Raw genomic sequence first — 25,335 nt, forward strand, 5'->3', positions numbered from 1 at the left:
GGAGCCTGGGGAGGGCAAAATGCCCATCCTGCCTTGGTGCAGGAGGCTGACTAGGCCACGCCCATCATCGTCACACCCACCCAGAAACCGGGCAGACAACCTCTTGCTGAAATTTTTGAAGCCCACCCCTGATGTGGGATACATGCATCCTTTCCCTTTTCTTCATGTGGTTAGTTTTCCTTTCCCATTTTACTTAAGACGTTTTTTTAAATAGAGTGTACAGATAGTCCTTGACTTATGACCAGTAACTGACTGACCATTCAAAATTACAAATTTACAGAAAAAGTCACTTTTGTCCAGTTTCTGAAGTTATGACAGTTGTCCTCTGCAGTCACATTTGGTACACTAAGCTAGCGGCCCCCAAGCTTTTGCCTACCAGAACCGGCAGGACAAGAAGCAATGGATGGAAACTAATCAAGGAGAGAAATTTCCTGACAGCGAGAACAATTAATCAATGGAACAGCTCGCCTCCAGAAGTTATGAACGCTCCAACACTCGAAGTTTTTAAGATAAGATTGGACAACCATTTGTCAAAAATGGTGTAGGGTTTCCTACCTAAGCCTCCCGGGGCTCTGGAGGCTTTCTTCGAACCTCCGAGAGGCAAAAGTGGCCTCCCCAGACTCTGGAGGCCCTCTCGAGGCCAGAATCGGGCCCATTTTCTCCCTTTGCGAACTTCTGGTAGGCCTGTTTTTCACTCTCCCTGAGCCTCTGTGTGTCCCCTGCATTTATCTGCATCCAAAATAGGCTGCGTGAGGACTCCTGGGAGGGGCAGAGTGGGATGGGCAGGGCCAGCCAGGAGTGGGGTTTGGGGGTTCTCTGAACTGCCCAGAATCTTAGCTAGAGATTCTCCGAACCACTGCAAATCCCCAACAGCCCACTCCTGGCTCCATGGTGTCATGCTGGCCACATGACTGCGGACATATTTTCCTATCATGCTGGCTCAATGGCCTTGAGGTGGAGATGGGCATTGCTCCCAGCAATGACTAGCAGTGACTCCTTTTCAAAGAATGCAGTTTGAGAAGACATAGTTGAAAAGAAAACTTGGACTGCTTACAGTTCATTTAAATTGTGGGTATTGTTTAATGTTAGAAAACATGTTATTCAACAGTTATAGCAAGTAACACAATGCTCCTTTATCCTGGTTTCCTAATACAGAAAATTCACTTAGATCATTTGAATGACTTGGTTGCTCAAAAGTACAAGTTCAGAGATTCTCCACAAATATACTCATTTTTTTATGGACTAGATCTATTAATTATTTATCCAGAAACAGAAAAATACTGCCTAGCACTGACCAAGTGACAGGACAGAGAAAACTCCACAAAGCAGAAAAGGTACTAGCAGAGGTGGATTGCAGGCGGTACGCCCCACTATGGGCTTACCAAAGCCTGCCCGGAGCACCGGATACCGTTCCGGTACAGTGCTCCAGAGGGCCCACCCACCCACCCGATCTCCTTACTGGTCTTTTAAGTCTTCGGGGTTTCCGCGCACATGTGTGGCGCATACAGCACCTGTGCGGCACTCCGCTGAGCAGCTGGAGCATCACGGAGACTCACAGAGGCGGTAAGACACATGTGCTTGCTGTGTGTGTGTGTGTGTGTTGCGCGCGTCCATGTGGATGATGCCGGGCCCGTTCCAACCGTACCAATTAGAACAGGATCCGGAACCCACCACTGGATACTAGGTACAATAACATATAAGTTATATCTGGCTAAAGGTTATGAAGCAATAAGAAAACATCCCATCCCATAACTACAAGTAGTCTTCAACGTATAACTATAAATGAGCATGGAATTACGGTCGTAAATTGGTCATAAAGGGGTTATCATGTGACTTATTCAATTTTATACCATATTTTAAAGTAACTGCTATGTGAATCCTATGGTCATTAAGTGAGCCAATGGTCTGCAATGGATGCTTATTTATTTTTTTAACAACCGTTTAATCCCTTTATTCAGGGTGGAGTCAGAGCAACTGAATGGAGCTGAGCATTTACTGGCTGGATGCCCTTCCTAATGCCTATGCAGAGTTCACAGCAGATATTTTCTCTTTGCACCTTAGGAGAGAAACATCTGCCGCTACCTAGGATTGAGCTCTCAACCTTCCGAGTGGGAGGCGTGTGCCTTCCCCTCTAGGCCACTGCGCTGCAACCTGAGTGGTTTATTTAATAGTTAAACTATAATCCAGTTTAGTGTGATGTCATGCCAACACACCCATTATGTGATGGATCTGTAATGCAACTTAATTTTGACCGCTGCACCTTTGCAAGATATTTTTATTGCTGTGACTTGCCGTTCCCAGAAGCGTCAACATTCTAGTGTCCATAATCTATGGAGAATTAAAACTGAGATAAAAGCAAAACGATTTCTACCACACCAGGACTAATTTCTCCCTGGGTAGAACATTTAATGGAAGATATTGTGCTTGCTGACAAGTCAGGCCCTTGCACCGCATTAAACAGATCAAATCTAATTGGAATTTGTTCCATGCTACTGCTCTACAGATTGTCAATAAAACAATATCCACATTGCATTTCAGGTTCACTTCATTTGCATTCCCTAATTTAGAGTTTAAGTAATTTAACAATAGTAACGATTTCATTCAAATTAAAGTCCAGGCCAAAATTAAAAACAATTTTAAAGTGGTGTTAGAAAACATTTCATTAAGTACCTACTACAGTACCACTCGCTTTCTTAATATCTCAGTCAATCTCTCCCTCGCTTTGCAACAAACACTAGGCTTCGCCTGTGCAGTCAAGCTTTAGACAAGCCTTGTTAGATTTATTGGCATTATTTCATGCAATTAATTAATAGATATTAGAGTTCTGCAAGGAAAAAAAGTGCACAAAGACTGGCACTAAAATAAATGAGGCCATTTGAAAAAAAAATTGCATTCCACCAAGATAATTGCTCTCTCTCTCTCTTTTTTAAAAAAAAAATTCAAATACTTTCTTGATGGGAGCCATCAAGGAATATTCTGCCAATTATCCTTTCCACTAAATGCTGGAGGCACATTTAGCTATAAGGCTCTTTGCTGTTATAAGAGAAAAGCTGTATGGCTGGACAATCCACAGAAGCACTCACCGCAGCCTTCCCCAATCCAGATGCACGAGGACTACAATCACAAAAATTCCCAGCCCGCATAGTCTTGATATTAAAGCTCAGTTTTCTTTCCAAGAAAGGGCAGATGTAAGATAACCAGAAACATAGACAAGCCTTGTTTCCATACAAGGAATGGAAAGGGCTCCAGTATCTTTGCAATAGTTGACTTGCGATATCTGCTGCTATTGTAGGAAGTTAAAACCCACCCCTCTACAAGAAAATGAAATGTTTTGGGAAATATTAAATATTTCCCCCTAAAAGGGAGGCAAGAACTTATTCCTCCCACCTTTGTCAATGGGCCATTAAGGCTTGAGCCAGTCTATTCTACATAACAAAGATCTACCTCCTTCTGCGGGAGCCATCTAGCAAACAGAAACTCACCACATGGCACCAGAGAAGATTACATCAGCCAGAGGCTCAAACAAGCTTGGGTTTCAGGACAGCCTACAAAGTTGGCTAAGACACCCCCCCCAACCCCCTGGGAGTCTGACCATCAATCAGAATGCATTTCCTACACAGGAATGGGAAGCTCTGGGTTGGGACCCAGAGAGGGCATAAAACCAGGGCACTCTTGCCATCTCTTCCCTTTTTCTGCTCAGGAACTCAAGCCATGTGGTCCTGTCCACCATTAAAACCATCTTTCCAAGCAGCCTCCATGTTTCCAGTGTCTTTTTCCCCACTTGGAACTGAACCCAGAAGGACTTTTCTTCCAAAAGCTATAACCTGCTGTGATTGAAAGAGACATTTGGGAAAGAAAATGCATATTTAAAATAAGAAAGCTGTGCAATTCTTCTTTTATTTGAACCGAAAAGACACACACCCCTGAAAGAATTTAGAAGGAAGCTTAACAAGGATTGCTGGACAAATAGTTGACTGGGGCTGTTGGCTGGGGAATTCTGAAGACCACACATCTTAAACCTCCAGGTTTTTTTTAAAAAAAACCACTGCTTTACAGCAGGGATGTCCAACCTTGGCAAGCTTAAGATCTGTGGACTTCAACTCCCAGAATTCCCATGCGTGCATGAAGCCCACAGATGTCAAAGTTTCCAACAACTTGGCTCTAGAGCAGGGGTCCCAATCCCTTGAGCTGTTCAGAACCTGGCTGTGGAAGTGGATGTGCGCATTCCTACTTGCGCAAATCGTGAAGGAGCATGTGCACCCATGCTCCTTTTGCGCAAGCCGATCCACAAAGCCAAAAAGGGGGAACTCTGCTCTATAGCAGGGATCCCCAATGCCCGCCTGGCTCACTACTGGGCCAAGGCCTATTTGGAAGCAGGCTGCAAGAGGAGGGCTAGCCTGCATGCATGAGCACAGTTTCACTAATCCAAGCAGCAGGCTGGTTCCTGTTTATGACGGTTGCAGTGTCCCAGGGTCATGTGATCCCTTTTTGCGACCTTCTGACAAGCAAAGTTAGAGCCCACTGTAACAGCATTGCCAAAAAGGCATTAAGAGTTCTTAACCTAATTTACCCAATCCGGTAACATTGTATTATTAATTAGGGCATGCAAAACCTTTGCCAGACCAATTCTTGAATACAGCTCATCTACCTGGAATCCACACTGTACATCGGATATTAATACGATTGAGCAGGTCCAGAGCAGTGGTGGGTTTCAAAAATTGTTCAAACCTACTCTGTGGGTGTGGCCTCCTTTGTGGGAGTGGCTTGCTGCCCATGTGACCGGATGGAAGTGGCTTGCCGCCCATGTGACCGGATATGAAGATGCCGACGATATTTGTCAGAACCACCTTAAATTATCTCACACACAGCACTGGCATGCATAAGAATATGATGTAAACTTGTTTTTTAAAAGGCATCTTTGGTTTGCGTTAAAACAACTTCAACACACGCAATGTTCTGATTGCACTACAAACGCAGTAGTCATCCTTACCTTCCACAGAGGCACTGAGTTTTATAATTATGTGCATGATAGTGTAGAATAATCATATCCAAGGACCAGTGGTGAGTTTCAAAAAATTTTGGAACCTCTTCTGTAGGTGTGGCCTGCTTTCCGGGTCCACTGGTGGGACCTCTTCTAACCGGTTCGGTAGATTTGACGAACCGGTTCTACCAAATAGGTGCGAACTGGTAGGAACCCACCTCTGGTCCAGAGGTACTTCACGAGAAGAGTACTCCACTCCTCTACTCATAATAGAATCCCTTACGCCACCAGGCTTGAAAATTTGGGCTTGGACAATCTGGAACAGCCTAAGGTCTGATCCTAAGCACAGTATACAAAATTGCCTGCTACAACGTTTACCTGTCAACGACTTCTTCAGCTTCAACCTCAATAATGCACAGGCAAACAACTGATACAAACTCAAGGTTAACCGCTCCAAACTCGGTTGCAGAAAATCCGATTTTAGCCACAGAGTGGTCAACGCCTGGAATGCTCTACCTGACTCCATTGTTACCCCCTCAAACCCCCACAGTTTCCATGTTAAACTGTCTACTGTGGACCTCACCCCATTCCTAAGAGGTAAAGGGAGTGTGCACAAGCACACCAGCGTGCCTACCATCCCTGTCCTACTGTCCCCATTTATTTGTATTCATTTCTTTCATTTATATCCATGTTTATACTTATACCTGCTATCTTGTACATGTTTGACAAACTAATAAATACAAATATAAATATATATTGTTGTAAGGGGGGGGAGTCAATGAGGAAGCCGGATTAATTAACAACCATGTTATTAAATTTGCAATTGCAATCATTCGCCTAATAATTGTGGCAAGAAAGGTCATAAAATGGGGCAAAATTCACTTAACAACTGCCTTACTTAGCAACAAAAATTTTGGGCTCAATGGTGACTGTAAATCGAGGATACCTGCATTTCCCAGTGTAAATTTTACTGCTCTCCTTCCCAGAACAAAATAGCCATAAAAGGACAAGATAGGCAACTCTCTGAGTTGCCTGGCTAAACTTAGATGTTCCACCACAATTAAATCAGAGGCACTTTCTTACAGGCAGTTCTCAACTTATGGTGATAATGGAGCTTCAAAGTTCTGTTGTATATAATGATGGTCACTAAGTCGAGGCACCCAGGGGACTGACCCAATTTTACAACATTTTACAACATCACGGACTGCGGGGGCACTCAGTCATTGGAACTATATTCAAGTCATAAGTACTGTATTTTTCAGAGTGTAAGATGCAACAAGATTTTGAAAAGCAAATTAAGAAAAAGTTTTTGTACTCTGCAGACCTCCCAAAAATGGCTTATTTTTCACGAAAATGGGCCCGTTTTTTGTTCAAAAAAAGGGTATGAATAGCCTTTAGAATGCTTGCAGAGTGCTCCTGAGAGCTGGGAGGGGCAAAAATGAGTTTTAAAAAGCCAATTTTTCACTCATTTTCGCCCTCCACAGCCCCAGGAGCACTCTGGAAGCCTCCTAAAGGCTATGCACGGCCATTTTGCAAAGGGGGCGGGGTTTCAGGAGGCAAAAAAATGCTGTATTCAGTGTATAAGACTCGCCCAGATTTTCACCCTCTTTTTTTTTAGGGAAAAAGGTGTGTCTTATACTCCAAAAAATATGGTACCTTTTTAAAGATCCTGTGTAACTTTGACCAATCACTTAGTCAAGGATTACCTGTATATGGCTACAGATTTCCCCCGTAATACAATATCAAAACACTACAGATAGTCCTTGACTTACAACCGGCTGTTTAATGACGTTCGAAATTACAACAGCACTGAAGTGACTAATGACGATTTTTCACATGATTGTTGCAGCATCCCCATGATTGGCATGTATTTATGACAACATCCCTTGTGAAAGACGATCGCACTTACGACCATCACAACTGTCTCGTAGTCAAGTGGTTGCAATTCATGCACTTGGCAACTGGTGTGTATTTGCAATAATTGCAGCATCCCAGAGGCCTTTTATAACTTTTCCAGGGCTCCAGACAAGCAAACTCAATGGGAAAAACTGGATTAACGTAACAACTGCATGGTTTGCTTAATGACTACAGAAAAAAAAAGTATGTAAAAGAGGGCAAGATTCACTCAATAACCATATCACTTAGTGACAGATGTTACAGTCCCAGTTACGGTTATAAGTCAAGGACTACCTGTAATGTGGTGAAGGACGCGGTGTGAGGGACGCGGCGGCTCAGTGGCTAAGGCACTGAGCTTGCCGATCAGAAAGGTCAGCTGTTCAGCGGTTCGAATCCCTAGAGCCGCATAACAGAGTGAGCTCCTGTTACTTGTCCCAGCTTCTGCCAACCTAGTAGTTCGAAAGCAAATAGAAAAATAGGAACCACCTTTGGAGGGAAAGCAACAGCTTTCCATGTGCTTTTGGAATTTAGTCATTTAGTTCTTTCAAAATCAATTTCATGTCCTGTTGCTTTAAGGTGCTGGAAGAGGGAGGAAGTTTTTTCTTCTTTTCTGACTGCGTTCTTGTGTTCTGCGATGCGGGTATTTATTCTCCTATTAGTTTGTCCTATGTATATTGCAGGGCAGATTTTCGTATTTCGTAGACTCCTTGGTTTTCCAGCTGGATTTTGTCTTTGGGGTTTCTTAAGATGTTGGCTATTTTTTGGTCAGTGTTGAAGGCTGTCTTAATATTGTGTTTGTGGAGAATTTTGTTGATTTTATCTGTGGTGCCTTTGATGTAAGGGAGGAGGGCGATTCCCATTGTCCTGTTCTGTGTCTCGGTTTTTGCGGGGAGTCTCCCTTAGGATTAGGTTGGAAATTGTTTTTCTTTGGAACCCGTTGGAGTTTAATATGTTTGTGAGAGTGTGTAATTCAGTTTTCAGGTTTTCTTTGTCTGCTAGGTGTTTGGTTCTGGAGATGAGGGTCTTGGCTACAGAGTTGATCTGTGCAGGGTGGTGATGGGATTGTGCGTTTAAGTAGTGGTTGGTGTGTGTTTTTTTCCAGTAGATGGTGTGTCCTAGGGAGCCATTGGTTTTTTTGTAGATTAGGAGGTCCAGAAAGGGAAGTTGGTTGTTTGCTTCTATTTCCATAGTGTGGAGGCTGTTGAGATGTGTGAGGAAGTTGTCCAGTTTTTCTTTCCCGTGTGGCCAAATCACAAAAGTGTCATCAACATATCTAAGCCAGAGTTTGGGTTTGCATACCTACACCTGTGAAAATCTACAAAAACATATACATGTATATATTATATGACATTTATCCTTAGCTTGTAATTTTTATTTTTCTGAGGTTCTTATCATTAATCTTTGTTTCTTTCCTACCATTTTTCCGAAATCAGATAATATTCTGTCTCTTCCTTTCCCTGAATTTCTTTTGTTAACTTGTCCATATCGGCACAACCCAGAATCTTTCTTATTATTTCATCTTCATTTGGTGTCAATTTTTCCATTTCTGAGCGAAAGCAATCCTAGCTGCAGTGAATATGTGTAAAATTAAATACAAAGTCTCTTTTTTATATTTGGTTGTCGTTATTCCTAATAGAAACGCCTCTGGTTTCGAGTCAATTTGGACGACGAGGGCCACCATTTTTGAGCTGCAAAAATCTGACTGAAAGCAAAGAAACATGAAGGAAACTGAATTCTCTGCAGCTTTTCAAGGCTGCATGGATTTATGCAGCCCAAGCATGCTGATCTTATAAATGCCTTTTTCTACCTTCTGCATATTCTCAACCAATTCCAACTTCAGATAGTGAAGTGAACTTTCATCAGAAGTCCACATTAAAAGTAGTAGGGATAATCATACATTTAATAACAGGTCTGATGAATTCCATCTGGAACACGAAGGCTTAGAGTCCTTGATAAATCTAATGGAACTATTTAAATCTGAAGTATCCTTTAAATATAAAAAGAGTCTTTTTAATATAAAAAGATCACTCGAGCAGTTCTAGGCTTTCATTACAGTGGAATGAACACACAGGCTTAGAAACCAAGTTTAGTCTTAATATGAAAACTGCCCTTGATAGCAAGAAAAGTTAAGAAACTGCAACAACATCTTACAGCTCTGAACCAAAAATGGAAGACAAAGAATATGAAGATAAAACAGAAGCAATGACAATCGCAAGGAGGGGAAAAAATCATACCCTAGGCCAGGGGTAGTCAACCTTTTTATACCTACCACCCACTTTTGTATCTCTGTTAGTAGTAAAATTTTCTAACCACCCACTGGTTCCACAGTAATGGTGATTTATAAAGTAGGGAAGTAACTTTACTTTATAAAATTTATAAAGCAGAGTTACAGCAAACCCCTATCGTCCACCATGAAAGCTGGAACACCCACTAGTGGGCGGTAGGGACCAGGTTGACTACCACTGAACTAGACATAGTAATAGAAGGAATAAGCATCAAAGTTCAAGGTTTAGGAACAATGTTCAGTGAAGATGGTAAAATAGACGGAAGAGATGAGCAAAGATTCAATAAGTCAAACCAAGGGTTGGGACAGCTTGCTCTACTCCTACAACATAAAAGGCAGTACCAATCAGCACAAAAAAACATATTCATCCCCACTCTATGCTACCACTACCAAACATGCAAAAGTTAGTCACCACGGAAATGAGATGCACTTTGAATAAATACATGCAAGTAATCCTCAACTTATAACCATGTAAGAACTGTTCTAAGTTACAATGGCACCGGTGGTGGGGGTGGGGATTACAACCAGACCTCACATTTATGATTTTTGACAGCATTATTTATAATATCAAAATCCAGGTACTTGACAACTGGAGTGAATTTACAACAGTTGCAGCATCCTGGGGTCATGTGACCACCATTAGTATCCTTCCCAACCAGCTTCACACACACACACAAAAAAGCAGAATCAGATTCATTTGACGACTGTGTGATTCGCTTAATAATTTGCTAGGATTTGCCTAACAACGGTGGCAGAAATGATCGTAAAATCCGGAACAGTTCACTCAAACACTGCTTTGCTTAATAATGGACATTCTCATCCCAAGTGTGGTCATAAGTCGAGGACTTGTACAATCTCTCCTGGCTCAAAGAAAACCTAGCATTTCAATCTGGCTTCTTTCATCAATCCTATTCCTGGGTCTTCTAGAATATCTATATCTATATCTATATATCCATCTATATATCTATATATCCATCTATATATCCATCTATGTATCCATCTATATATCCATCTATATATCTATATAGATATATATATTGTGTCACAACCCCTGGTATGCCCAAATATGGGAGGAAGCATACTGCTTCCTTTCTCTGTCTATCGGCTCATCACAAGAGACCATCCAGACAGAAAGCCATTATTTTTACTGTTGCCTTTGTTACATTTGTGTTGCATTTGTGCTGATAAATAACACGGCTAATATAACTGCCTAATATGTAATACAGCACAGGTTCTAATCCCAGTAAGGGTATGGCTAGCTGATGAGAGCTAAATAGCTTGAAATAGATCTATACTTGTCTCCCTTTATTTATTTATCAACACAAATGCAACATACATACATACATACATACATACATACATACATACATACATACATTACTAGAAATGCAACATCTTGACTTTGCACCACCCATTGTTACTCTACTCTTGCAAAACCTGAGAGATATAGGTTTTCCATAAGCAAATCTCAACCATCGCAAATTGAACCAAAGGCTTTACCAGACAAGCCAACAATTCAGCACCTCCAATTGCAATGCGAAAATGGTGTGTGCATTTCTCTTACTTGTAATTAAAACGGATAAGTAAAACTGTACCGCATGTTTCCTTCCGGGGAATAGATTTGATTTGTACAAATAGGATCTACTTGAAAGCTGGCACATCACAATAAATCAGCCGTCAACAGCCTCTCTACGGTTGGCTTTTAGAGAGCCGAGCAGCTTGGCAGAAATGGAAAGGAAAGGTAACATTTGAATTAGTCGCATTCTGAGCCAAAGATTGACAAACACGTTCATCAGTTTATTTGTAGCGTGCATACACCCTGTAAAAATTGATTTCTCCCTGTCAAAGTATCAACTGCAAAATTATTAGGAATCTGCCTTTAGAAGCCATGCATGCTTTTTGGAAATTCAATTTAATTGCTTCCTTCAAAATTCTTCAGATTTTTTTATTCTCCCTTAGCAGAGCATGGGTATTTAACTTTATCAACTCATTGTTGACTACTTTGATCAGAGAAAAGACAATATCTACATTTATTGCTGACTGGAAAGTCCTTATAGATTTTTTTGCGCATAAAAAGAAAAAAAATAAACAGATAATTTATGGTTTTGATGACTGGACAGGATAGATTTTAGAAAGAAAGGCGTTAAGTAGCAATCATAGAGTAAGAGTTAAATCTAATTCAAAATTGGGGGGAAACCTATCCCTGCCAATTCATCATCTTCCAGAAATGTCATCCAAACCCCAAGTTGGGGATTAGTGCTTGTTTTCTGGTAGCATCTTCTAAACCTCCCCCCCCCCTCAAATGCTGTAAGGATTTTCCATTAGAAAACCTGACTGTCTTCTACTTCTGAACCACTGAGGCAAAATGCGTGAGATACCAACTAAATGCAGAGTTAGAAAAAAAATAGCGAATCAGGCCTATGCAAAGGGTCGCCATGACATTACCACAAAAAGATGGATTCCTGGCATCAGGTTTTGCTTTTAGCTGTGTGTTGGAAAATTCGTTCTCTGGCCAGGTCGATTGTGACTCAGACTTGAAAAGGTCACACTACTTAGGGCATTCCTCTTCCCACATCACAAAAAAAATAAAATGTTTTTCTCAGCCTTGGTAACTTTGATGTGTGGACTTCAGCTCCCAGAATCCCCCAGCCAGCATGTTAAGGAGAAATTAAGGAGAAATCAAGGAGAAATTCCCTGTCAGCGATAACAATTAACCAGTGGAACGGCTTGCCTTCAGAAGTTGTGGGTGCTCCAACACCGGAGGTTTTTAAGAAGAGATTGGACTGCCATTTGTCGCAAATGAATAGGGTTTCCTACTTGAGCAGCGCCCCTTCCAACTCTGTCATTCTGTTATTCGATTCTAAACCCTACTCTCTAGGACCGTGATGGCAAACCTATGGCACAGGTGGCACGCGGAGCTTTCTCTGCCAGCACATGAGCCATCGCCCAGCTCAGTTCCATCACGCATGCCCGCGTGCCTCCCGCCAGCCAGCTGATTTTTAGGTCTCTGCTGTGCATGCGGGAGATGCGTGCATGTGCGGGAGGCAGGACACATGAGTGGGGGGCATGGGGGTGTGCTGGGGGATGTGGCACATTCCCCTCCCCTCATCCCATAGTCCTAGGAGGCTTCAGGGAGGCCTGCTAGGCCCAAAATGGGGAATGGGTGTGTGTGATTTTGGCACACGAGGACAAAAAAGGTTAGCCATCATTGCTTTAAGACTATCCAGGAAGGCAAAGAGGGGAGGGAATATTTTTGAAAGAAAAATAAAAAACCTACTCTCAATTTTTAAAAAAAAAATTCAAAGAATTTTTTTTATTTTTTTATTCTCTTGCATACCATTTTAAGTATACATTCACATAATTGTTATACTTCTTTCCATTTATCATTCTTATATATTTATTATTTCACTTAATAAGTTACAATGTACATTTTGGGTTGCTTTATTTACCATCCCTTCTGCCTGTTGTAACACCACCTTGTTTTCCCTTTCTTTTCTCCCTCCCTCCCTCCTCTACTTTCTTCTTTCCTTCCTCCTCTCCTTCCTTCCTCCTTTCCTTACCTTTCTCCTACTCCTACTCTTCCTCTTCCCCTTCCTACCCTCTCTCCTTCTCTTTCTCTCCTTTCCATCCTCTCCTTATCTCTTTCTTCTTTCCCCCGTCTTCCTTTCATTCTCTCCTCCCCTCTCCCTTTCTTTTTCTATTATTGTTGGTGTATATTTCAAAACTCAGTTTATGCTTCCTTGGGATGGTATTTCCGCCAGCCCAGATATAATTTAATATCATTTCTTATTCTCTTACCTTCGCTAGTCTACCCTAGTTATGTTTCCCGCCTTTATATCTCACTCTTGAATATATATATTTACTACTCTCAATTCTTCATTGGCAAAAAAGGTGCCTCCAACTCAAGAACCTACTTTATTTTCTCACTAGAGGCACTCAAAATGAAGGACTGCCACTTTTGGAATTCCTCCCATGTCACAAAACCAGCAACGTGCAAAAAAGATGCTTAGCCTGCAGTAAAGGTGTGTAAAGCAAGACATATCTAAAAATATATATAAAATGATAATTTATTCCAGAGCCACTTAGCAGTGAGATATTAAATATAAATGTAATATATTTAAAATAAATAAATACGATTATGCATGGTATGAAAATATGGACCCTGAGAAATTTTGCTCCCTTTTTCATACGGATAGTTCTCAACATATCACAATGGAGCCCAACATTTCTTTGGCTAAGCAAGACAGTTCTTAAATGAGCTTTTGCCCCGTTTTACAAAATTGACTGCTATCACATGCAGCACCATGGTTCAAACACAATTTTTCAGCATTTTTGCAGTGGTTATTAAGTGAACCACTATCCTTAAGTGAATGCTACAGTTGTTTAGCAAATTTATTTTACCCAATGGGAGTTTTTTGTGTTTTTTTACTGGAAATCAGAAGAAAATTGTGGAAACTAGTAAAAACTGTAGAAAATCATGGTCACATGAGTGCAGGACCCTGAAAATGGCTATAAAGGAGTGTCAGTTGCCAAGCACCCAAAATGCAATCATATGACCATATGGGAGGTGCAGCCGTCATAACTTTGAAATTGCATCTTAATTAGCTTTTGTGAAATCTGTTCTAAGTTTAATCAGTTGCTAAGTTACCGGTCAAAAGTTGAGAACTATCCACCTCTTTCTGTGGATTCCAACACATCTGGAGGGGGGGCACCAGATTGAAGCCAGGGGAGTGATTTGGAGGTTCTCCGAACCAGCCATAACGTTAGCTATGGGTTATCGGCGAACCCACAGCAGCCAACCTCTGTTTCTAGCCACATACCGTAATTTTGATCCATCTGCCAAATACTTGCATTTGGAGATCCATCAGTATTTCTCCACTATTATGTTACGAAGCCATGAGGAATCTCACCTCATGCATGGAGACATTATCAAGTTTAGTTTCCACTAACCTCCCTCTGGATCTCCGTCCCTTCACTTGGTAGTCTTGAAAATACCATTTTACATTTTAAAAGAAAAATAAAGTATCCCAGCTATGGACCTTCTGTTATCAACTTGAAAAAACAAAGAGAGTATCTTCAAAGAGAGTTAGAGATGAACTGAGGAACGAGATTCTAGTTAATAGATGAATCTTAACTATATCCTGCAGAGCTCCACATTTCTTTCATAGGGCAAGGAAGAGCAGAATAAATTATACAAAAAAGGCAGACTGAACATATTTGCATAATAAATTCATCACATTCCATATGCTCATATGGTAGCTGCATGGTATTTTCTTAGCATATGGGCTGGGGTTACCTTGGTGAAGGATTTATTTTTAGCAATTCAACAATTTGATCCCCGAGAACTTTTGCAAAACTCTGGGGAGTCCAAGGAACAAGGCCTAAAGGCATTCTCACAGTAGATCCAATTAAATCATTGAATATAATTGCTGCACACCGTTTTCAAAGGAATGGAAGGAGGCACATCACACACACACACACACACACACACACATACCCAAAAAAGACGATCAATAAATAAATAAATAACACCACTACCCAAACTGATACAGGGAAATAGCTTGTGTAGGAAAAAAATGGACAGAATTTGGATCAAAGTCAAATTTAAAGTATATTAACAAATCAGATAGTGGTAATAGAGCCAATTTGGCCTAGTGGTTAAGGAACCAGTGAGTTCTAGTCCTACCTTAAGCATGAAAATCAGATAGGTGACTTTGTGCCGATCACCAAAGACAGAATTCTAGTGCCTCTTTAGGCATGAAAGCCAATTAGGTGATTTTGGGACAATCATCAGGAGATGGTGAGTTCTATTCCCGCTTCAGGTCTGAAAACTGGCTAGGTGACTCTGGGCCAATCATGAGGAGATAGCGAATTCTAATACTGCCTAGGTTTGAAAGCTGGTAAGGCAACTTTGGATCAGTCATTTTCTCTCAGCCCAATCAAGTCGTTGCGGGGAAAATAGGAGAAGAAAGGAAAATTATATGTTTTTGCTGCCTCACAGCAAAATAAATAAAAAATAAAGTCGGCTCAATAAAGAATGGAATAACAACAGGAAGAGCCAAATATCATTTATTTCAATTGCTCTCTCCATGCTGAATTCTGGGCAATTCTGAGAGTTGAAGTCCATACATCTTAAATTTGCCAAGTTTGAAAAATACTATTTCTGACTGATGCGAAACGTGACACAGGGCAGGCATCCTTGAAGTATTTTCTCTGTCATCTTAGATTAACAGGGACACTAAGTTACTGGGGAAAAAGCTGTATGTTTCATGCTTTGTAACTGGAAACCGGACACGATAATCATCTGAACAGTTAAACAGGAGGGATTAAATGACCAAAGGAACCTATAAAACAGCCATGAGATGGGATGTAATGCCCTCTTCTGGACAGAAAGAGACCCCAAATATGAGTTGATGACAAATGTGGAACAGCATTAAGATTATATTCCCATAACAGTATTTCATAATGCTGTTGTATAGCTAGATCTTATATAACACCCTGCAAGGAAATTACTTAAATTGTGCTAAAATCCTCTCCATCAACATTAAATCAACTCCTACTTATTCCAAATTTTGCAAACACTTCTAAGGAATTTATACATCTCAGGCATATTACATTCTAATGTATATTTGTTCAGAATCTAAACTGAATTGAATTGAATACTTTATTTGGCCAAATGTGATTAGGCACACAAAGAATTTGTCTGGTACAGAAGCACTGAGGGTGCATTCAAAGCAACAGAGAGGAGGAGGAGGAGGAGGAGGAGGAAGAGGAGGAGGAAGAGGAGGAGGAAGAGGAAGTGGAGGAGATGGTGGTAGTGGTAGTAGTTGTAGTAGTAGGGACTTGAGTACAGCAAAAACCACTGGGAACATCAGATTAAGAAGGTTCTAGAGAATGAAAAAGCCAAGATCTTATGGGACTTCAGAATTCAGTCTGACAGGCACTTGGCCCACAACATACCTGACATAACAATAGTTGAAAAGAAAAAAAGTTTGGTTCATTGACATTGCAATACCTGGAGATGCACGAATTGAAGATAAACAGCAAGAAAAAAATCACAAAGTACTGGGACTTGCAAATTGAAGTTGAGCGACTGTGGAAAAAGAAAGCATGTGTTGTCCTGATTGTAATTGGAGCCCTTGGAGCAATACCTAAAGGGCTACCTCGCTATTTGGAAATTTTAAATTTATCAGACTTGAACATTCTGATTCTACAAAAAACCACCCTACTTGGAACAGCTTATATCCTTCGACGTTACCTTAACAGTTCCTAGGTCCTTGGTTAGGACTTGAGCTGTTGAGCTACCAACCAGCCCCAAAGGCTGTGAATCTCACCACAAATTAACATAATAATAACAACAACAACAACAACAACAACAACTCCGCCGTTGCCGGTCCCAAGCCCGGATGAGAAAGGAGGAGGGTTGGGGTCAGGTTGGCAATCTGGCCCCATAAAAAAAACCACCAACCCATACAATATGGTGAAAGAAACGAATACAAATTTTATACCACATCAGTCGTTGTGCGTGTTAACAAGGGCCGCGGCGGATGTTGGGGTCCCTGGACATCCGTCGACAAGTGGGCTACAAGTGGACCAGCCAACAAAACAACAAAAATATAGTGCAGATGAAAACCGTGCCATAATGGCCTGTTACTACAACTCAGAGCCAGAAAAAAGAGGTTATTTAAAGCGAATGTATAAATTATGGAAAGAACAATATCCAGATTCAAATGTTAGTGAACAACGACTAGCAGATCAAAGGGGATTTATTATACGGAATAAAGTGTTTAGTGAAGTTGAACTAGAGGAAATTCAGGCAAATTGAAAAACCAAAAAAACAATATCACAAGCAGAAATAACTATTCAAGACACAACTAAAGACATTATAGTAGAACTCCCAGAAGAAGCTCTCGGGGAGGAAATAACACCACCACCACTAGAACCAGTTATCACTGAACCAACTGATGAACTAACTCAAAAACAAAAAGAATTGAAGGATAAGATCATGGAGAATTTTCTGCTTAATGAGGAAAGGCAACGTTTACCATCACTAAAAACTGTGCCTAAGAAAATGGCCCCTATCATGAAAATGGTTAATGCAGTGTTTTCAACAATTGAATCGGGGCCCATCTTGGAAACGAACCAGTTAATGTACAGCGCAGCTGTAATAGTCACTAATGAACTAGGCATTAAAATCAAAGTACCTAGTCACACAACAGAAAAAGCATCAAAGCCAAAGTGGAAAATCCGATTAAAACAAAAAGTCAAAAAATTAAGGGCAGATGCTAGTAACTTAAAGAACATGCATGAGCAACGCCTTAAAAACAACAAAACCATAGATCGGCTAATCAGAAGATATAGATTGGATACAAGAAACATCAATGAAGCTGTAGAGATTGTAAAACAGCAACAGCTAGAAAAATTGAAAGATATGAGGCACGAATCATTCAATATAAACAAAATCAGCAATTTCGATCAAACCAACGGCGTTTTTATCAAAGTCTTAATGTGAATGGTGACACCAAAAGTGGAAAACCAGAAAAGCAGGCCACAGTTGAATTCTGGAAAGAATTGTGGGAAAATGCAAAGGACTACAATAAGGAAGCAAAGTGGATACATGACTTTGAGAAAAGCATTGGCAATAAACATAAAGTGGAAAACGTTATCAAAAATGAGAAGGTGAAGATCTTGTGGGACTTTTGAATACAAATGGATCATCATTTGGAGCACAACATACCAGATATCACGGTTGTAGAGGGCCAAAGTGTACAGTTATTGATATCGCTGTTCCTGGAGATGCCAGAGTCGAAGAAAAAGAACTAGAAAAAATAATGAAATATTGCGACTTGGCCATCGAAACTACACGGCTATGGATGAAGCATGTAACAGTGATACCCACTGTCATTGGGGCACTTGGCACCATGTCCAAGAATTTTATAAGATACATCAACAAATTGCAGCTTTCTGCAATAATACCAGTGTAACTGGTGTTAACCATAATAAAATGAAATACAATGGTGAAAAGAGTAAGGTTCTACATTTAGGCAAGAAAAACGAAATGCACAGGTACAGTATAAGTGGTATCTTGCTCAATAATAGTAACTGTGAGAAGGATCTTGGAGTCCTAGTGGACAACCATTTAAATATGAGCCAGCAGTGTCCAGCAGTTGCCAAAAAAGCCAACACAGTTCTAGGCTACATAAACAGAGTTATAGAATCAAGATCACGTGAAGGGTTAATACCACTTTATAATGCCTTGGTAAGGCCACACTTGGAATCCTGCATTCAGTTTTGGTCACCACGATGTAGAAAAGATGTGGAGACTCTAGAAAAAGTGCAGAGAAGAGCAACAAAGAGGATTAGGAGACTGGAGACTAAAACATATGAAGAACAGTTGCAGGAACTGGGTATGTCTAGTTTAATGAAAAGAAGAACATGGGGAGACATGATAGCATCGCCCTCTGGAACGATCTCCCCGTGGAGATCTGGACTCTCACCACCCTCCTGTCTTTCCGCAAAGCCACAAAGACCTGGTTGTTCCGGCAGGCCTGGGGCTGATGAATTTCCAGCCCCACTTGAAATGTTGTGACTGCTGTTGTTTTTACTCTGTTTGTCTTTTGTCTTATTTGTATCCCCCTTCCCCCTTTGGTTGTTAGCCGCCCCGAGTCCCTCGGGAGTGGGGCGGCATACAAATTAAATAAACATTCAAATAAACATAAACATAGCAGTCTTCCAATATCTTAGGGGCTGCCACAAAGAAGAGAGAGTCAAACTATTCTCCAAGGCACCTGAGGGTAGAACCAAAAGCAATGGGTGGAAACTAATCAAGGAGAGAAGCAACTAAGAACTGAGGAGAAATTTCCTGACAGTGAGAACAATTAATCAGTGGAACAACTTGCCTCCAGAAGTTGTGAATGCTTCAACACTGGAAGTCTTTAAGAAGATGTTGGATAGCCATTTGTCCGAAACGGTATAGGTTTTCCTGCCTAGTCAGGGGGTTGGACTAGAAGACCTCCAAGGTGCCTTCCACCTCTGCTATTGTATTGCAAAAAACTGCGCTACTCGGAACATCTTACATTTTAAGAAGGCACTTGGTTGATACCTAGGATGCTGGCAGCAAACCGTATCAACCATTAGCACCAGTCAATGGTATTTGTAATGCATTTTTGAATGTTCAGTTGGGTGAGTTTCTTGTTTAATGAATAAAGTATATAATAATAATAATAAATAATATAATTTATTATAATAAATAATAATAAAGTATATAATACCATCAATAAAAGAGGGAAGTAAAGAAGATAGTAAAAAGGATAAATAATAGGGTTCCACCACAAAACCGCGGACGACAAAATCGCGGTCGACGAAAGCGCGCATTTGACGTCATCACAGCGCGAAGAAAACATCGCGCTGTGATCGAAAAATGTAAAAATAAAGCGAAAACCTTACCCTAACCCCCCCAAACCTAACCCTAAACCTAACCCTAAACCTAACCCTAAATCTAACCCTAAACCTAACCATTAACGTAACGCTAAGCCTAACGCTAACCCTTAACCTAATGCTAAACGTAACCCTAACGCTCTAAACCTAACCCTAACCCTCAACCTAACCCTAACCCTAACCCTAAACCTAACCCTTACCTTTATGTGAATCGGCTTGCTTTAATTTTATTTTTATTTCAATTTTTAATTTTTTTTTGTCGCGCTGTGATGACGTCAAATGCGCGCTTTCGTCGATCGCGCTTTTGTGGACCGCAGTTTTGACGGGTCACGAAATAATAGTACTAACAGCCACACTCTATGTGATAATATCTGATTGTTCCATTTAGCTAGGATGAGGGCTAATCAAATACAAACCTACTTTAAAACTCACATACATTGGAAAAATCATGGCGTACTCAATTAGCTCACTCTCACTTGTATTTTCTGATATTTTCCCCACCTTATCTAAGGAGGAAGTGACAAAGAATAGGAAAAGCTTCTAAAATAGGACATCTGAACAATGTAGGCACCTTAAGGCTGAAACCTTCCCAATGATTACAGCTGTGAGTAGGTCTTAACTTGAAGTTAAAAACCAATTAGGGTTTACCCTCATGCCTAAACAATGCATTGATTTCTTTTAATTCCTACTACAGAGGTGCTATTTCTCTAATATCCTCTATTATGTTTTATTGTTGTCAAGTAGAGTTAGATACGAATACAAGAGAATATTAGGACAGTAACGGTAGGCACGCTGGTGCACTTATGCATGCCCCTGAAAGACCTTTTAGGAATGGGGTGAGGTCAACAGTAGATGCTCTAAGGTTAAAGTTTGTGGGGTTTGGGGAACCATTATAAACCATTAACAGACATACTAAGAGCTCCCAACTTTGTAGTGTAAACACATGTTCATCAAAACACACTTGAAAGCAGAAATTAAGCAGTTTTAATGCCATGGAGTAATTCTATCTTGAATTAACTCAGCAAGGAATTCCCGTAGACATAACCACTTGAAAAAATTGGGGCAACCCACAGAATCTGCCTGCCTGTAGCCCATTAATCTCAAGTAGTCACATGGATGAGAAGAAGACTGAAGACAATTCTGAAGACCAGAAGATGAGGTCTCCTTGGTAGATCACAGGACCCACTTGCCCCAGTGAAGCAGCCCTTAATTTGGAGATATCCACAGAACAAAATGAATCTTACACCAACACTATATGTTTGGTGTCCTTTGTGCATGAAATTTTGTGCCTTTTGACACACTACAGAATGAAAAGGTCAGAGCTTGCAATGCAACATTCACTTCTTAATCTTGATAAAGGGCCTCTGGACACAGCTGCCTCTCTAAAAACAGAATCGTTAATTTCAAATTAAAGTGTGCTCTACATGGGGCAGCCCTTGAAGAGCATTCGGAGACTTCAGCTTGCCCAGAATGCAGCCGCGCGAGCGATTGTGGGTGCACCCCGGTACACCCACGTTACACTTATCCTCCGCGAGCTGCACTGGCTGCCTATTGGTCTTCGGATACGCTTCAAGGTGCTAGTCGTCACTTATAAAGCCCTTCATGGTATTGGACCTGGGTACTTGAGAGACCGCCTGCTGCCAATTACCTCCAACAGACCTATTAGATCCCACAGAGTAGGCCTCCTCCGAATTCCATCTACCGGCCAATGCCGATTGGCTACCACACAGAGGAGGGCCTTCTCTGTGGCTGCTCCGGCCCTCTGGAACGAGCTCCCTGTGGAGATTCGGACCCTCACCACCCTTCAGGCTTTCCGCAAAGCCCTTAAAACCGGGCTGTTCCGACAGGCCTGGGGCTGACGAGTTTCTGTCCCCGCTCGAATTGTGTGGTTGTTGATTGTTTTTAAATTGTTGTTGTTGTTTGTCTGTTGTTTTCCTCCTGTTTGTATCCCCCCCCCTTACTTTGGTTTGTGAGCCGCCCTGAGTCCCTCTGGGAATAGGGCGGCATAGAAATGCAATAAATCAAATCAAATCAAAATCAAATCAATTCAATGTATTTTGTTGCTGTTTATCAATGCTACTTTTCAGTGTACAATTTAAGCAACGTTATGTTTATTAACATTTTAGAAACCATTATTAATATTGATATGAGCTTTTTCTTTTCTTTAAAGGTATTCATTCATTTATTCATTCAGTAGCTGAATACCTGTGCTTCGCAACGAAACTATGTGATTGGGCTATGCAGGAGAAATTCGGTTCACAATCTGTTGGCTCAGTGGTGGTCGGTGATTAAAACTCATAAGGGAATACTGCCTTGAGTCAGGAAGCAGTTCCATAGGTGGAAGATGTAGACATTTTGGCGAGTACCAACATTTAGTACTGTAAGGAGCCTCAGACCGCTCCTGAGGGAAGGAGTGGAACGTCTGCCAGTTTGAACTGAGGTAATGTGAGGCAACTGGCAGTTGGAACAGAGTTCTTTTCAGGTGGGGAGGGGGAGTAGAACTCCTTAGCGTCACAGCATGTTAAATACTGTATACAAAATACTAATAATCTGATGGTCATTTTAAAAAATCCTCTATTAGTGAGCATCTAGAAGCCAAGAGGAACATGCGTGCACACCTCTCATCTGGCCTAGGGCCTCTGGGGCCCTTGGAGCTCTATGAACTTGGTTGTTTTCTTGCCAATTTTTCATTACCCAATGGGGTAACATCATCATTGCGAGAAGAGAGAAGGGTTTGCTCTCTGTTTAAATACAAATGCCAATATTGGTGAGAATATTTTCTTTTTGCTTGTTCCTTGATTAAGCTGTTGTTTACTTGTTCAAGCCCTAATCAAGGAACTAACAACTGTGTAAATAATGAAATAGTAAGCCCCACTCTCTTCTAGCACTGGTGATGTTACCTAGTTTGGTAATGAAACACCTGCAAGAAAATAACCAAGCTCAGAGAGCACTAAGGACCCCACAGTTTAATTCACAGATGCAATATTCTTGTCATTGGTCACTTAAGTAACTCTAAGTGACTTACATCTAAATCAACATAGTATTAATAGTTAATACCTAAATAATATAATGTATCCATTTTCTTTTAATACAGTAAAACAATACTTTAAAAAAACTGGAGAAAACAGAATGACCCACTTCTCAGAGATGAGTAGGCAACCTTAATCAAATTTCCCATTATCTTGGTGAAAAGAAACTCACGTATTTTATAGCCCAGTTTTTCTGCATGGATCCTTTTGGCCATGAACTGTCCTTCTATCAAGGCCCGTATTTCCACTTCCTTTGGGAAGGCTGGTGTCTGAAAAGAAAAGAAACATATAAGCCTCCAATGCAACCCATTTTGGAATCCTCGACTTACAACCATTCGTTTAATGACCCACTGAAGTTATAAATGTGACTTACAATCGATCCCCATACATACAATCGCTGTAAAATCCCCACGGTTACATGATTAAAATTTGAGTGTTTGGTAAAAGGCATATATTTAGAACAGTTTTAGCATCTTAGGATCATGTGATAGCCATGCAACCTTCCCAGCTGGCCTCCCATGAGCAAAGTCAGTGGGGAAAACTGGATTTGCTTAATGATTCACTTAACAACCAAGGCAACAAAAGTTTCTAAAATCGGGTGTGACTCACTTAACAGCCACACTGTTCAGCAACAGAAATTCTGGCCTGAATTGTGGTTTTAAGTCGAGGACTATCTTTATGGGGCCTCTGTGGATTTCTCAACAACTGGATAGTTACTATTTGCAACAGTTGTTCATTCACACACATGCAAGCCTCCCAGAGGATTACAACAGCCCCAAAGACTGCTTGTAAATCATCTGCTAATTTGTGAACTAATTGGTGTATTCTGGGAGTTGAAATCTAAAATATCTTAAGGGCATCTCATGATGGAAAGACAAGCCATTCATTTTGGAGGCCTCGAAAAATAACAGAACCGTCTTCAGGAAAGGCAAAATTAGCACCTGCCAACTTTAGAAGGCAATTCAAACTTCATGGTACTATAGGAAATCTGGAGCAACCCACATAAGGGCTCTTACCTCGACATTGTGGGCATTGAACCTGTGAATTCCCACAGCTCCTGGTGTAATTTCCCTCACATCAAAATAAAAACCTAAATTAAATATTAGAATAAGTAAATTTAGGTTTATTTAGTCATACGTCTTCCAAGAATTATAGTTAAATAAATGTCAATCTCCCCCAGAATTTTTTTTGCATTTTCATTCATTCATTCATTTAATTTATTTGTATGCCGCCCTTTTCCCTGAAGGGACTCAGGGCGGCTCACAACTCAAAAGGGAGGGGAAATACAAACAGAGTTACAAAAAACATAAAGAACCATACATAGTTAAAAGCACAACAATCATACCATTCGAAGTGGGGCAGCGAGTCTTTAGCCCCAGGCCTGTCGGAACAGCCAGGTTTTAAGGGCTGTGCGGAAGGCCTGGAGGGTGGTGAGGGTACGAATCTCCACGGGGAGTTCGTTCCAGAGGGTCGGAGCAGCCACAGAGAAGGCCCTCCTCCGGGTAGTTGCCAGCCGACACTGGCCGGCTGATGTAATTCGGAGGAGGCCTAGTCTGTGGGTCTAATTGGCCTAGTGGAGGTAATTGGCAGTAGGCGGTCTCTCAAGTACCCAGATCCAATACCATGAAGGGCTTTGTAGGTGACGACTAGCACCTTGAAGCGTACCCGGAGATCAACAGGCAGCCAGTGCAGCTCGCGGAGGATAGGTGTTACGTGGGTGAACCGAGGCGCACCCATGATCGCTCGCGCGGCTGCATTCTGCATTTTGTTGAACGAACAAGGTGGTCCATATGTTAAGTGAAGTGACAACTAACTGAAACCACAAGTATGAAGTATGCTTCAGTTTTCCTTTGCTTTACAACACCTGCAAAGGTCATAAAAGCAATAATTGGTCTCTAAGTTACATTTTCATCATGGAGCTCTTAGTTGTCTCTGTGCTTGGTTCTTTTTTTCTTTACAGACACTTCATTACCTGACTAAGCAACATCATCAGTGCTAGAGAGTGTGGATTTCCCCCCCCCCCCCCCGTTTATTATATACAGTAGCTTGTCTTGCCAGGGTGGGGGGGATAGTTTTCTCCTTGGTAGTGAAAGGACCCCTGAAGGATTAGAGCATACACAGAGTGTAACCTAATTCAGCTTTTGTTAAATTGCTGTTGAGAGAAGCTCCATTTGTAACTTAATGTGCCAACTTCATAGATAAAACTTGTAGGCGGATTGCCAAGCTTAGCCTAATAAGTAAACTACTTGTGAAAAGTGAAAAAAAATATGAAATAACCTTGTTTGTAACTTGAAATGTTTGTTCAGCATTCCCTAACAAAGCTTTGTTTTATATGCCAGAAAATATATTTCTTTCCTCTTCTAAAGTCTATTGTTTTCAGTGCACTGAGAAAAATAATGAGGTTTGGGTGACATAAAAATAATGTTTCTAAACTATGACAATCTGTACAAGCTGTGCAAAGACTATAAGAAGTTTGACAAAAAAAGTTTTTTTTTTCATGACTGGACGGTGAGGCTTGGGCCTGTTTTCTTTCTCTCTCTCTCTCTCTCTCTCTCTCTCTCTCCCTCCCTCTCTCTCTCTCTCTCTCTCTCTCTCTGCCTGCTGTTAAGGTGGGAGACAAAAATGTTGTCAAGTCTTTTTGCTTTCTGCAGAAAATAAAAACTGATTATCAGTAGCCTCGTGTTCAGACTTTCATTGGAGTTATTAGA

The 25,335-nt window shown here is 41.0% G+C and overlaps 1 protein-coding gene across 2 annotated transcripts in view; it reads right to left on the minus strand.

Annotated features, from left to right (window-relative positions):
* The window catches only part of XYLB (xylulokinase), a 155,589-nt gene that overhangs the window by 59,942 nt on the left and 70,312 nt on the right, over positions 1 to 25,335 (minus strand). Inside the window, exons 14-15 of one of the 2 annotated variants that reach the window (XM_032236988.1) lie at positions 23,644 to 23,717; positions 22,800 to 22,896 (exon numbers count right to left, since the gene is read on the minus strand). In XM_032236988.1, the coding sequence (XP_032092879.1) occupies positions 22,800 to 22,896; positions 23,644 to 23,717 (171 nt within the window). The remainder of the gene's footprint in view (positions 1 to 22,799; positions 22,897 to 23,643; positions 23,718 to 25,335) is intronic. The other variant, XM_032236989.1, reaches the window with a different exon arrangement.

This window comes from Thamnophis elegans, chromosome Z (assembly GCF_009769535.1).
Source record: "Thamnophis elegans isolate rThaEle1 chromosome Z, rThaEle1.pri, whole genome shotgun sequence".
Classification (NCBI taxonomy): domain Eukaryota; kingdom Metazoa; phylum Chordata; class Lepidosauria; order Squamata; family Colubridae; genus Thamnophis; species Thamnophis elegans.